At 35.5% G+C, this 15,436-nt stretch overlaps 1 protein-coding gene across 2 annotated transcripts in view; it reads right to left on the reverse strand.

The window, feature by feature from the left end:
• The window catches only part of LOC110030260 (UDP-N-acetylglucosamine--dolichyl-phosphate N-acetylglucosaminephosphotransferase-like), a 34,305-nt gene extending 23,054 nt beyond the window's left edge, over positions 1-11,251 (reverse strand). For both annotated transcript variants that reach the window (XM_020732887.1, XM_020732886.1), the window contains exons 1-7: positions 11,038-11,251; positions 2,176-2,263; positions 1,710-1,801; positions 814-932; positions 563-678; positions 324-451; positions 145-231 (exon numbers count right to left, since the gene is read on the reverse strand). In XM_020732887.1, coding sequence (XP_020588546.1) covers positions 145-231; positions 324-451; positions 563-678; positions 814-932; positions 1,710-1,801; positions 2,176-2,263; positions 11,038-11,162 — 755 coding nt within the window. In that variant the 5' untranslated portion in view covers positions 11,163-11,251. The remainder of the gene's footprint in view (positions 1-144; positions 232-323; positions 452-562; positions 679-813; positions 933-1,709; positions 1,802-2,175; positions 2,264-11,037) is intronic.
• Between the last annotated feature and the right edge of the window lie 4,185 nt (positions 11,252-15,436).

Genomic DNA, 15,436 nt, shown 5'->3' on the forward strand with positions numbered 1-15,436 from the left:
TATTTTGCACAAGCCTAATTTCAGTTGACACCAAGTAAAATAAATCTAGAAAAAGAAAGGTGAAGTCTTAATCGAACAATATGGCGCAATAAAACTTAATATATCAGCAGCACATTAAGAAACACAACAGAAAAAGATGCTAACCTGAAATGACCAAGTATACCAACTACAGCCATGGCCATTCCAGCAAAGTAGGTATATGTGTCACCAACAAATACTGAAGAAGGATACCTGAATAGAAGTAAATGAACTAGATTCATTAACAAATACATCATGGAAATGATTATTAGTAGCATCAAAACGATCTGCCAATTAATCATTACCAGTTGTATGAAAGCAAAGCTAATGAAGTAGTCAACAGGGGAAGAACTAAGTAAATGGAAAATGCATGAGCTTGCTTGTATTCAAGATCTGAAGATGCACCAATTTGCATCACATTGTGTATAAGAATCTGCAATAAAATGGATAAATTAATCTCTATAATATCATTTCTAGGATGCCAAGTGGTAAAAATATCAGAAAGAAAAACAACAACAAATGCACACAAGGCCTCTTTTCTTACTGCTGCAGAAATAACAACAGTTTGTCCCGCTTCAAGGCCATTGAGACCTGCATGTATATTGATGGAATTTGTGCAGAAAACTGCCAGCATTCCCATGTAGAGCTTGTATATCCAGCCTGACATTCAACAATATAAAAAAAGATATTGACCTCTCTAATAAAATACATTAATATGTAAGGCAATTAAGGTTAAAAACAAATATGTTAGTCATTGTAGCCTTTTGGATGTGTAAGTTCATAAACTTAGCATACCTAAATCCAAGACTGCTACACCAACATACTGAATCAAAGGCTTTGGTATGATTATTGATGTATGTCCAGCATATGCCATCAACAATGGAAGTGCTGCAAATGATGGAAGCACCAATTTTCTGTTTGTCAAAAAATTATAAAACTATAGTAAAAAAGTTTTGAAATTTTCAAATTTTAAAATACATCAGAAGAACCTTATTAAAATAGGCCGCAAATGATCCCCACCATACGTACAAAGAGAGTTCAATGTGAGTGAAAATGAAAATTTGATTTTATCCTGCCATTTCTTCCCAGTGAAAATATATTTATGGCTTTCATAATCCAAATCAACGCCATTGATTTTGATCTCAGAAACTAGAACTAAACAAAGCACCAAAGTTTATTATCATTATTTGTTGCAAGTGGGCCTTCAATATGTTATTAATGATTATCATAATAAGTGCAATGTAATACTATTTATGACATTGCAATTAAATTGTCAAAATAGTCCCCTGGCATTTTGCGCAAGGCTATTTTAGTTCCAGAGTCTATAAAATCTCAATTTAGTCCTCTAACTCTTTTAATATGGGCTGAAATAGTCTCCAAAGAGGACTATTTCGGCCCCAATTTAAAAAGGATTTGGGGACTAATTTGGTACTTTTATAGACTCGGGGACTAAAATTTCCCTCTGTAAACAATCAGAGGACTATTTTGTTGCTTTACTCTTTTCAAAGAATTAATTTATTCATATTAAATCAGTCCTGTATGACAATCATGGTTTCTTTTGTGATGTTGAATGAAGAAAATCTAGTGAGAAAAGAAATAGCATTTCCACTGGAGTGAGATAGGAGAGTCTTCTCTTCTCTCCCATGCTCACAACGCCTTGTGGACATTCACTTCATCAGGGAGGTACTTACAATCTCCAGGGAACATCAAGAACATCATCAACAAATCCAAGCAAAGTCATAAAGCAAATGCATGCCAGCGCTGCATTGTATTCAACGAGCCACTGCAAAACAGATAAAAATCATGGTCAGTAATCTTTAAAGCAATTCCAACAGTAAGCTCAACTCGAACCTAAATAATTCATTATCTTTTTGTCAGCTTTAAAAGCCATAAAATGAGAATGAAGGAATGAAACTTCTTCAAACCCCTAATTTGCTGTATCTAATATATATCAACCAATTAATAGGCTGAATGCTCTAAAATTGACAATGGAAGTTACTCCAAAAAAACAATAAATAGGAATGAAATTAATGCTAACATTAATAAACTCATCAGGCTGAATGTGAAAAGTGACAAGGAAAAAATGTAAAAGCCTATAAAAACAACAATTGCAGAGTGTCAGCAACATGAATAGAGCATTAGGCTACACAAACATACATTTGAGTCCGCTGTAAAATTGAAATGCTGAAACAAAATAGCAATGACCAAATAGACAATTCCAATGACAATGCCCAATGATTCAGGCCTGAAAAGTAGAAAAAAAAAAATAATAGTCAGACAAATATCTTGAAAAAATGTCGGATGGAAAATAACATTAATAATGAGGAAAATATAAATTCACATTGATGGGTCAATTTGAATTTTTTTTTACTTTCCCAACCATCATATATAGAGCTGATTTGCAAAAAATAAAAAAACAATCACGAATTACATTCTATGCCCAATGCCGGCTAGCTCTAGTCTGTGGATGTGTATGTAGCTCTCTCAGTTCTCTTTCGTATAAGGTGCTAACTTTCTCTAATCTTCATCCCTCTTGGTTTAATCTCCACCCTCTTCACATTTTTGCTTCAAATGATTTCCCAATATCCATATACTTATCACCTCACCCATAAGCATCAATTTGGTATTTTCGAGCATCAAATGCCAACATTAATTAATTCTCACACTTCCCATGAATCCTGGTGCATTGGTACTGAATTTATTTTTTAACCCACTAGGAGTTTGGGACGTCTTCGACATTCGTTGCTACAACCTTAACTGGAGTTGTGAGAAAGTGCACCAAAACTACAGGACTAGTCAATGTTGGTTGTAACAAATCCTTAAATTCCTACTTATATTTAGGAGTTCTAGCAAACTACGACCAGACCAAGAAAATAAATTTGACCTCCCCTCAGTTTTGGGATAAAACTAACAAACATTATCAATCCTCAACAAAATTCAAACAAATCCAATCAATCCAAAACAAACCCTATCCTAACAGCCCTTAATAACCCAAACTAACCCTAGACAACCACCAAAAACTCAGATTTCTCCTACTCTTTCCAAACCATGACCATCTATATAGTCTAAATCTAAGATATATTCAAGAAACAATAGGTACATCGCTCCTGCAACCATAAATTTTCTATTTGTTGGCACCATTTTGTAATTGCTGTTAAACCAAGATATACATTAAGGTTTCAAATCACTACAAAAAGGAAATTTGAAGAACAGTTTTGAATTGATTGTTTGCTATGCTGTAAAGGGATTTTGAGTGCAGCTTTGAATGATAAAATTAAGAAAAAGGCAAAATCTTTAAACCATAAACTCCGCCATATTTGTATACAAAATATTGTGATCTCAAAGTTGATCCTTTCATAGTTAACCACCAATGATTAGACGTTTATAACAAAAGCTTGATTAGTTTTATTGGTCTGCAATTACTTTGTTATCAATAAAATTTGCTGCATCATAAACTACATGCTGGCATTACTAGTGGGAATCACATCATATATCAATATAATGGGCATAACTTATAAAAAGCATGATTCAATAACTATTGCATTCATGAAGATCATATCACACCTAAACATCCTCACCTATTTATCGATTGGTTAAATGACCTAGAAAATTATATTAGTTGTTACTTCATATCTAAATATAAAAAAAGAGAAAATTTGTTAGGTCTAAGTTAATTTTGAAAACTAATCGAGTTTAAGATCAAACCATTTGAAAATTTGCCTACCCATGTGGAAACACATGAAACTTTCAGTTAAACACAACTACCAATCAAAAACATTTATTAAATGACTTCCAGAACCTTACAAAAGAAATATTATTCTATTTATTAGTACCTTCATTGTATCTTTTGATGTTAGGTAGCTCAAATATATGATAAGCCTTCAGATAATAGTAATGAACTTCGATTTTTTTTTTTAATGGATTCAGATTTGATGTTAGAATTGGATCAAATAATACTATCATGAATCATTGGAAGAAACTTATAATAGTGATTACAAATTTGAGAAAATTGTTAATAACTATGCTTTAAAAAACTTGAACACTAATCTCATGAATCTAGGTTAAAGAAACAAATAGACACCATGAGAAAAAGTCACTCTCATGGATATTATATTTATTTAAATTTGTCAACTAAATCATAAAATTGAAATGCAAACTATTGTTATTAGTACATATAGTCAAACCTTCCTTGCACAACAATGTAATGAATAGAACAAAATTAGGGAACTTTATCCTGGAAAAGTAGTAAAATTAAGATAACCTCAATCCAGTAAATCAGCATAATCTCAAAAGATTGAGCATAAGCATGATACTAAGAAAAACATAAATACTTTTGATGCATCAACGCTCGGATATTGATTTTATTTTGTCTACTCCATATGATAATACAGCTATATCGTTAGATTTAGATGGGCATTCATGTATAAACAAGGCAATTATATATGTTTTAAATATAATAATCTTAATTCTGGCAATGTTCCTCATCATAAATTATCCTAGAAATAATGAGTAATGCTTTGAATTGGTTTATTCTCATTATGATTCCCATCGAACGCCAATATTAACAACTCCTATACACTTTCCTTAATCATAGAAACATTTATATGCTTATTATGTATCACAATTCTATGATAGGATGTGTGAATCTTGTACTTTGATAAATCTACTGATTTGTTTAATAACTGAATTTTAACAGTATTCTAGGCAAAGCGTACTCAAACCAATACTCTTTTTGGAAGAATTTCTAACAAGTGATGCTAACAAGCCATGAATGGTACTAGTAGATCAAGATCCTTATTACCAACACTGATCTGTATATTGCTCTTATTCTATTACAGCCTACTCTTAAATCCTAAACCAAAAAGCAAATCAAGAATACTGCAGAAAATGGAAGTGAAGAAAGCCTTCCTTCATAAACAGAGAAGCAATTAATACATTTATGTGAGTAGCTGAAAGGATTGGAAAGCAAGAATGGTAGGTAAAGGATTAAAAATATCTCCAAGGGTGGAAAATGCCATAACACAGAATATCTAGTTTTCATTTTTATTTCACCTTTCATTTCTAAATAAATGTCTTTTCACAAGTAAATAACAATAAAGAAAATTAAAAAACTCTTCAATCTATTTCCCTATTAAGGATATTAATGTTTGCCATATGCATAATCGCTAGATATGCCTTTCTTGAAAGCCCGCAAATTTATTTCTATCTGTTAGCATTAAAATCAACATCTAACTATTATAAGTTATTCTCTAGCTAATCCAAACAGCCCCTTCACTATAGTCTCGACCCAAACTGACGCAGGGTTGAGCACTAGACCGGTCGGTCTAGCAAGTGAGTGACGGTCCAACAGGGAGACTCGACCGACCAGCCTTCTAATGGGGCGGGATCTGCCGCCCTTTCCCTCTCCCACCCTATTTTGCTTATTATAAATATATGTGCTACTATCCAGGATTGTAGTTTTGATCTTTTTGACTCCAAATTTATGTCCAGCTTGTCGTCAGCGGTTGCTTACGCTTCTAGAGCTATATCTGAAGGCGATGAGATGCTCCAACTATAACTCATTCGAGGTGATGATCTTCTCCAAAGTTCAAGGGGTACTCCGACTATAACTCCATCATGGGAGGATACTTATCTTCCTAAACTCCCTCTCCGCAGTCAATCTTTCCCTGGTTTTCCAACCGCCAGCACTCCACCTTCCTGTCGCCTATAGCTTACCCGCACTCTCTACCTGCTTCACTGCCACAAAACATGTTTCCAACTCCATATCATCTACCGCTACTCTTTCACCATCCTGCATGTTGATCCGCCCCCTCTTCCATTTGTGTCCAGTTCCACCCACACCCTTGTAACCTGCTCCACAATCTCCTGCTCCAACTGGCCACCTTCCCATACGACCACCTTGCTATTGTATTACCGTGCACGCAACTCCGTCCCAGTATCAAGCCTACAGCCCACACAAGCCCCTACTCTGTTCCTAGCTACAACCGCAACACATGGCCTTACTGTTGTCCAAAACCGCAATCCACCTCCCGGCGGGCCAGCTGCCACCCATCCCATTCGTTGTCACCCTAAAGTGCTTTTTTATGCTTATTATCATTTATTTAATGGTTTGAAGAGTGGTCGTTGTAACCTATATGAATTTCAATAGTAATATATATTTTTTCTTTTGTTTCTTAGGTTAACTCTAGTATCAATTGGTATCAGAGCTAATCTAACCCTACTCCTATCCTAAAGTTTCATAGCATCAACTTTAAGCAAAAATTTTCTTTCCTATTCCCAAACCATAGCAAAAATTTGTCCTAACCCTAATTTCCTTTTACTGATTTCAAAATCAATTTTTACAACTTTCACCTCCCAACCCAAAACCCTAACCATGCAACAAATGAGATACATGTCTGAGTCTATCGGGTAGAAGATACTGCAAGAGCTCCATCTTCTTCAACAGAGGCTTGCGGAAATTGATAAGATAACCCAGAGGGAGATTACCCTCACCTAGGATTTGGAGAGTTTAAGAGGAGAATGGGATGGGAGAATTTAAAGATGAAGCAGTAGATGCAGTGCCAGTTACTACCAACTTACTATCGACAGAATGTTCAGACTTTAGCTTCAAAAGTGGAGGGACCACATCACCGAATAACCACCACATCTAAAGTTCAACCTCAGAATCTTATAGCCAGAGTAAACCTAGGAGAACACCCAAGACGACCCCATCAGAGGAAAAGCTGATTCAAATTGGAGAACATGTGGAAATAATCCGCATCCCTAAATCCGTAACAGCAACAAAGTGTTGCAAGTGTCACGGATTTGGACATGTTGAATCATAATACACAGCCAGAGAGTGAATTGTTTCACTGAGCAAGGGGTTGTTGAAAAATTGGGTAATGACATAGTAGAAACTGAAGAAGATGATGACACAAAGAAAGAGAACCAGCTTACAAATTAAGAAGGGAAAAATGCACATAGTTCCATCTAAGCCCGTGGAAAAGACTACACCTGACTTCACGGTAAGTGTCCAAGGCAGTCTTGAGCTTGAGGAACAACTCCAAATGCATTGCAACCCCATATGAGAGAAATTCAAACCGTTTAGATCTATGGACTTATTCCTGAGTTGCCCCTACAGAGGAAGGTCCTGCACGTCAAAAATGAGACCCTTTTATGCCATGTCTGAAAGATTACATTGAGTTATTCAGATGTTAGAATCAGTTCAGCATGGTACCCATCGTCAAATATCCAAACAAATCCCAGCATTGAAATTTATCTTAAAAACTTGATGGGATAAGAAATTTGTCAATGGGATTTAGGTCATATCAGTGAAGAGAAGATCTCTCTTGAGTGGTTGCTAGTGAAAGTGGTGCAGTCTGACACAAGTTTTCTCGCATAGTTGATTTTTCCTCACATATTGATTTATCAGTTAAATTATGTTGAGTACGAGAAGTGGAAAAAAAATATTTCAGATTAAAGGGCTCAAGATTTATATTAGGAGGCCTACATTTATATGCAACTCCAGCTCATGATGTGTTAAGAGAGAATGCATATTTAGAGTTTGTTCGTGGCAGCTGCAGCTTATCTGACTTATTCAAATAAGTTGTTTATCTTGATAAGCTGCTGATCAGCAGCTGATTCGGATAAGTTGTTTGACTGTTTGATTTATGCGTTTGGAAAACAGTTGATTCTGGATAAAAGATCATTCTGCCCCTGTTTTGAATAAGTTGTTTGATTTGTGCGTTTTGAGAAAAGCTGATTTGCAGGTTTAAAAAGTTACAAACTTGAACAGCTAGAGACACATAATAAAAGAAGAAAGTCACTCAAATAACAACAGTGACTGCATTTGAATCGAAGAAGGTTTTTGTAAATCACTTCTCCAACAAACATCATAGCAAAAATTTCTACAAAAGACTATAACCCATTGGAATAGAAATTTCGCTGTGATCCTAGACAAAGCTGAACCCTATCCACGAAATACAGATTTTATGACAGTTAAGAAAAAATCGGTCGTTTGCAGGTTGCAGAGATCAAAATCATAAAACTGAAAAAAAAAATGACAACTAGAACAAAAAAAAAAGCAAAAAAAAAAGCAAGATGGGAACGCAGTACCCGTATCCGGGCAGCGTCCTCCTGACCTGACTGGAGAAGCACAACAATATCGCACTGCATCTGCCTCAGTTGCACCTCTCTCTTGTTCCTTAAAAGCTTTATTCACAGAGAAACCAAATTTGCTTCCGTCTTGCTGCACATTTGTTTCCGCAGAATCAAAAAAAAAACAAATTTTGAGAAATAGCGATCGTTTACCATTTCAGAGGGTTGAATCTCCTGGCAAAAATGAACAGAGCTAACTCTGCTAGCTACTGAAGGAAACGGAAAGGGAACTTCTTATGAGACAGCGACGAGCGAGCAAGCGACCAAAGAGGCGAGTGCGGAAAGAAAGAGTTTGAAACCGGATTAAGGGTACGGGTGGAATAATCCATTAATTACGCGAACGAAACGCCGACCACGGCATGAAGCCCACGGCTCGCGTGTAGTAGAAATATAAAATGAGGTTTTTAAAAATGCAGATCAAACGTGTGATCCAAACGGCTATAAGCTGCCATAAACAGGCCCTTATTTTATCAAGGTGTGTTGTGGGCTGACAACACCTAAATGATCGACCTACTAGGAGATTACAATATCTATGCTACCTTCAATGTGATAGCCTTAACTTCGTGCTACAACGAACCAGAGTTTCGTCAAATGAAATTGAAACTCCCCCAACATTGGGAGACTGATGCGGGGCTCAGGGCTGGACCAATCAATGCAGCAGATGAGTGTTGGTCCAGCAGAGAGGTAGGACTGGCCAGCACTTTAATGAAACAAGATTTGCCACCCTTTGCCCCTCCCATTTTGTTTTACTTATTATAAATATATGTGCTACTCTATAGGGTTGCATTTTCGATCATTTTGATTCCAAATTTCTATCCAGCTTTTCATCGGAGGTTGTTTTCCCTTCTAGAGATGTATCCAAATGCGAGAAGGTGCTCCGGTTGTAACCCGTCCGACGTGGTGATCTTCTCCAAAGGTTCGAGGGGTGCTCCAAATGTAACCCGATCCCGCAGGGATACTTACCTTCCCCAACCCCCCCTTTGCAGTCACTCTTCCACTCTTTCCCTGGTTTTTCAGCCGTCAGCATTCCACCTCCCTGCCTCCTATAGCTTACCCGCACTCTCCACCCGGTTCTCTGCCGCAAACCCTGTTGCCGGCTCCATATCATCTACCACTACTTTTTCCCCATGCAGCTTGTTAAGCCGCCCCCTCTCCTACCCGTCTCCAGTTCCACCCACACCCTTCTGCCATCACGTAACTTGCTCCACCATCTCCTGCTATAATCAGCCACCTTCCCACACAACCAACTAGCTGCTACTACCCTGTACGCAACTCCGTCCCAGTCTCATGCCTACATCCCACGCAACCCCTGCCCTTCTCCAAGTCACAGCTTCAACAAATGTCCTTATTGTTGTCCAAAACAGCTATCCAGCTCCAACAACCTGGCTGGTCAGCCACCGCCCATCCCTTTCGTCGTCGCCTTAAAGTGTCTTTTTATACTTTGTATCATTTATTTCTTATTTTGAAGAGTCGTCATTGTAATTTATTTGAATTTCAACAATAATATATGTTTTTTCTATTATGTTTTGGGGTAACTCCGATATCACAAACTCTTTTGAATTATTTCTTCACAGTTCAACTAAATGAATGCAGTACAATAAAGATCATAACAAAATTCAACTTACTATTGAAATAAGCCAAATTTACAGACATAAATTGCTTAGTTCATTATTTTTTAATTTTTTTTTGTTTTAAATTAAGTTTAATTGCTCCTCATCATACTTATTAGTATGGATAAATTTTTAATCTCTTTGAAATAATTATTCTTTATTTTCTACTAAGAGATCATCTTTAGTTTATTAAAGGTTATTTTATTCATTGATTCTCATAGCTCTTTTCCATAAAAGGCCTCCGAATGATTACAATGAGAATTGTCTTATTGATTTAAAACTATGCCTATTCTATATTTTTCAACCAGCATTCTCAAGAAGAATTGTTGCTTTCAAGGATTTCCCCAAAATTGAACTTGTGTAAATGGATAGGTTCCAACCTATATGAGTGAAGTAAATCAATCCTCAAAATATCTACGTTTTGTCTTTTTCTTTTGTATTTCTCTCATATTTCTTTTCAGTCTCCTCTACAAATTTTATTTTTGTTTCATAGCTGTGTAACATTCTATTTCTTCTACCATTTATAATGACATCAATTACCACCATAGAAGGATAAGTTTTATAGGTTACTTTTGCTTTCTTTCATAAATAAAATTGAAATGTATTTATTTTTTTTAAATATTATCCTTTGCTAATAACTATTTTAGATTTTGATCCATTAGCCCTCGTCTAAACAATGAGATCTTGTTGCATTCAGTGTTGAATTTAATGAAGGAAAAAAAAAACTCCACATAATGAGACTCTTGGCCAACCCACTTCTACGTGAATGAAGTTGCTTCCAATGATTCCTTTAGATCCGAGTTGTGTAAAAGGTCGCCTCAAAATTGTGTATGCATTTGTCAATTCTCTTTAATGCAAGAAACTACTTGTCATTAATTTACTTCCCCTCTTCTCTACTATCCTCTCCTTTTGTACCTTTTTCAAATCACTTGAGTCATCTTGATTTTCTTCTTTGACGTATTTCAAGAATTCATGTTCTTTTGTTCATGCAATTCCGACTATAAATATAATCACGGTTCAGGAAAAAAATATATAGCTTAATTGAAATCTAAGTATCACAGCTTCCTTTATTACAAAATGAAATCCTGAATTCCGAGACCAGCTAAATTTATTATCGCTGACAAAGTTTTCCATTGCATCACCAAAAAGGAAAAAAAAAAGAAAGAGACGTTACAGTAACCACATGAAGATCTACTAACGCAAGTTGCATGACTAAAATTAAATCAGAAAAGTGAGTCAAACAAGAGCAAAACCAGGCAGAATAAAAACTGACACTTTAATGTTCCCCTGCGGCGTTCCCTTCTTATTGATATCGTATCCGAACATATTTCTTTTCAGTACATACCGCGCAGCCACTGGGATCATCCTGAGGGAAACGACAAACCCGGCGATGCTCATAGCAGCGCAAATGGCAATCGACCGCCTCAACTCCACCTCGATGCTGTAGTGGATTAAGACAAGATAGGCGAACGGGATAAAGAAGATGGCGGAGGCGGCTAGGACCAGCCCCAGTTTTGGCGGCGCCAGCCGAACCGCCGTTTCCATCGGCGGGTACTCCACTTGCTGGGGCTTCTTTGAGGCTGGCGCAAGCTTCCTCCGAGTAGCCATGACTGGGGGAAATATGACGCGAGAGAGCCAGATCAGTTGGATTGCAAGATTTAACCGAAATTTAAACAAGATTTAGCGCCTCTGGTAACGGATTTAGAGCAGTATTTAAGCTGGATTTAACCTAAAACTTCACAGACTGTCATTTTTTGAAAAAAAATAAAGCCTCGGAACTGATACATCCGGATTTCACCGATTTCGGCCTTAAATCCAGGATTTACTAAATCCCGTGAATCGGTGGATTTAGTAACTCCGGGACGGACGCTTCGCGCGAAAAAGAAGACGTGAAATTACCTTCCTCAATGCTTTCGGGTAGGAGAGCAGCGGAAGAAGAAGAGAAATGGGAGTTCCGGCTCTGTAAGCCGCGATCCGTCGCTGCTTTCCAGCAAGCTCCAATTGCCACTGTATCACGAGGGTTCGGTCACGAAGGCAAACATTTTGGACGAAAGGGACATGCGAGGGTCGTAAACCAGTGGAGTCGAGCTCTAGCAACCTTGAGAGTTGAACTCTGGGGCTGATGATAATTTAGGGTTTGTGTGTAGCTTTTAATTATATATAATTTGATGATAATTTAGGGTCCATTTGGGGCAGCTTATTTGGTGCGGTGGCGTTTTGAAAATGCACCTGACCTGTTTGAGTAAACTATGTTTTGGTAGCTTATGCGTTTTCACACCGCACCTGTCTAGGTGTGATGACAACTTTCTGGCTATGATCAGGCTTTTTCAAAAAAAAAATAAAAATTTGTAATAGCTACTTATCAGAAAATTATTTTTAATCAGTTTATCAGCAAATTATTCAATAAGCTGCAACTGCTCCAAACAGACCCTTATAATTCGGTGATAAACATTTTATTTTGATAATCTGATAATCTGCATATTATCATAATTGTAGCATATTTAGAATAGATTAGTGATAGTTGTTGTTGTATAAATGACCTTCATGTCTCTGTTTGGTAATTAGGGCAGCTCCAACCTGCTCTGGCTAGAAGTTGTCACGTAAAAAACAGTTATGTGCTTATTGTTTATAATAAAGCTAATTCTGTTTGCAGATTTCATATTTAAAAAGAAAATATTTAGTTTGAATATTACAAAATAAAATAGAATCCTCATAAAATAGTACACAACAATTAAAATTAAAAAATAACTATTAAAATAATAATTAATAACATGATAATATTATTTTTAAAATACATTTTATTTATTTCATAAAATTAGACATCCTACAATGAAATTCTTCACTCCCAATCACTATTGTCGATGGAATTCTCCAAATCATCTGCCCACCTAGAAAAGTTACAACTTTCTATTATTCTCCTTGGACACCTGTAAAATTGTTTCTCATAGTTATGTGGTTGTTGCAAAGTAAACAATGAACATTATTGTCCACAGTAGCAGTACAATGCTCTTAAGGTGCTGAAAGTTATTAAGCTCATCTTTTCTGAAGGTTTAAAATAACACAGAACAAAACTTATGATGCAAGATTAATAAAAATAAATAATTGAAGTAATCAATTCAAGTTTTATGAAACTTTGAAGTATAAAAGAACATAATAAAAACCAACGAGCTGTCACTATAAGAAGACAAAAGACATTGTAAGAAAAAGATTCTTGTTTGTCTTGAAACCATGTAAAATCAAGCTCATATGTGTCATATATGCATATTATAAAAAAAAACCATCCAGAAGAACCTCAAAAGTCATAGGACTAAGAAAAGAGAGAAAATCGATTACCTTCATTAGGATTTCACATGTGTCAAGAATCAATAGCAACATATAGATCACTCAAGAAAACCCTCAAGGTCAAATATCTCGTCATATACCTCAAAAACAAAAAAAAATAAAACATGCAATATTTAGATTATATATTATATCCACCATTGTTTTATCGGTCCTCCAAGTGGGTAAAAATGCATGCATTAGAACTCAAAACAAAATTGAGATTCAAATTATACATCATTTGCATAAGAACATCAACACAATAAATAATAAATATTTTCATAACACATTGGAAATAAAGTAGTAACAACAAAACAAACAATCCCTCCATTTAGCCTATAACTATGGCATCTGTAATTTGTTCCCTCAATTCTATCATCTTCATTGCAACTTCCCCATCCTGAGTGCAAGTCTCAGGCAAATCACTTTCAGGCTGTGATAAATATTATCCTAAGTGATATTCATATGCTTTAATAGGGATACCCTATTGAAGTTAATGTCGTTGCGCGAAGGATGTCATTGAATACAGTTGTGGAGATTCATTGTGGCAACCACAATCTACACTTATTAAGGAAATAGATATGTCGACATATCCTACAATATGACTCATTACTTCTTTCAAACTTTAAATGTCCTTTCAATAATACCACATAAAGATGAGTGTCTCTAATTGAACACCTCTTTCGTATCTTCAGTGCATTACTAGCTCTCTCAAAATCAAGAGACATTTGGTATTAAGAAAGAGTTTGAGATACCCTCTTTGTAATTGATATGCAATGTCCAACAAATAATTTTTTATTGATGTAATATTAATCATCAGTATTGCATAAGATATTAGAATTTCAATTATTAATACTAAAGCTAACCTGGAGGTGGCTTTAGAAAGTTATACTTTTGAGTTTGTGTAGCAAAATTGAAAATATGATTGTTGTGTGCACTTCCTTCCATATTGTGCACATATTGAAATCATATATTGTGAAGTACATACTGATATCACATACAACCATCACATTTTGTGTTGTGCAATATTTTCTTTGTTGGACAGATGTGCATCCACATGTGGTCCTTAAATCGCTCTAACACATTCCTAAAACAATTATCAAATATATTAGAGATATTGTGCTCATGCAAATTTAGAGAAAGATGAACACATGAAACTACCTTAAAATATGACATATAACACTGGACTCATTTTGTGATAAGAGTTAAAATTATTACAAATTTAGAGAAAGATGAACATATGCAAATTCCTTATTATTACAATATTTTTTTATGATAAGCTAATCAAAGCATTTAGCTCAACTGAAAAATGTATGTTAATTATTTTGGATGAGAGTTAAAATCGTTCCATGACACCTCTCATGGACTCATTTTGTGATAAATTATTGATGCTTATGGCTAACACCTCTTTTAAAGTCATCCTGGATGAGCCATGAAGTCAATGAATTATGTATAATTCTTTTAATAAATCAATAAAAATAGGTTGTCATATGGAACATGTTGTTAAACCTTGTGGGGTGACCCATAAACAACCCCACAACCCACTTATCGCATATGTATGTAGATGTCATGCAAGGGGATCAAACAACTTATGAGTTGTAATATTTGTACATTAACCATAATGCCGCTACAATTATTCTCTTGTGTTTTTCTCTTTTCGTCATAGTCATTGTTTATTGAGCTAGAACATAAAAATAAACAATGAATTAGAAAGAACGGCATTGAACATTAAAAAGTAGCATATAAATAACATTATTGCAAGAACTATAATGATGATGTCCAAATAAAATAAAATAAAAACCCAAAATCCAAACATGATGAAAGTAGCATAAATAATGTCCTTGGTTAAATTCCCACATAAAGATGTCCATCAAATAATATGAAATTAACACATTCTGATTGTCCTTGTAATATCGTAAGTAATTAATCCTATGGTCAAGTTTTATGGACTTAAGAAACTCTCCCCTAATATGTTCTTCTAACAACTTCACGAAGAACAAGTAAAATGACATGTCGTCATCAATTTTTAGAGTATCTTCAAGAGTTATCATAACCTGTTGAATATAAGTTGTATGTGATTCGTTAGGCTCACTTGTGCATGAAGCCACTGATTGAGTGATTTGGATTCTAATGAAAGAAATGCCATATATTTTTTTTTCTTTTTCTCTACCTTGGATATTTGTATCGACTGATAGATCCTACTTCATTTAGGTTGGGGACCCATCAGATTGCTTCACATCTACATTCTTAGATTTTCCTTTGTGTCCTCTCTTGCTTGGTGCTCATGCCTGATCTCTGGTGGCCATCACTCCATGGAAGATATGATCCAACTTATTTTTAAGCTCAGGGTCAGT

This window comes from Phalaenopsis equestris, unplaced genomic scaffold, assembly GCF_001263595.1.
Source record: "Phalaenopsis equestris unplaced genomic scaffold, ASM126359v1 Scaffold000690, whole genome shotgun sequence".
Classification (NCBI taxonomy): Eukaryota; Viridiplantae; Streptophyta; class Magnoliopsida; order Asparagales; family Orchidaceae; genus Phalaenopsis; species Phalaenopsis equestris.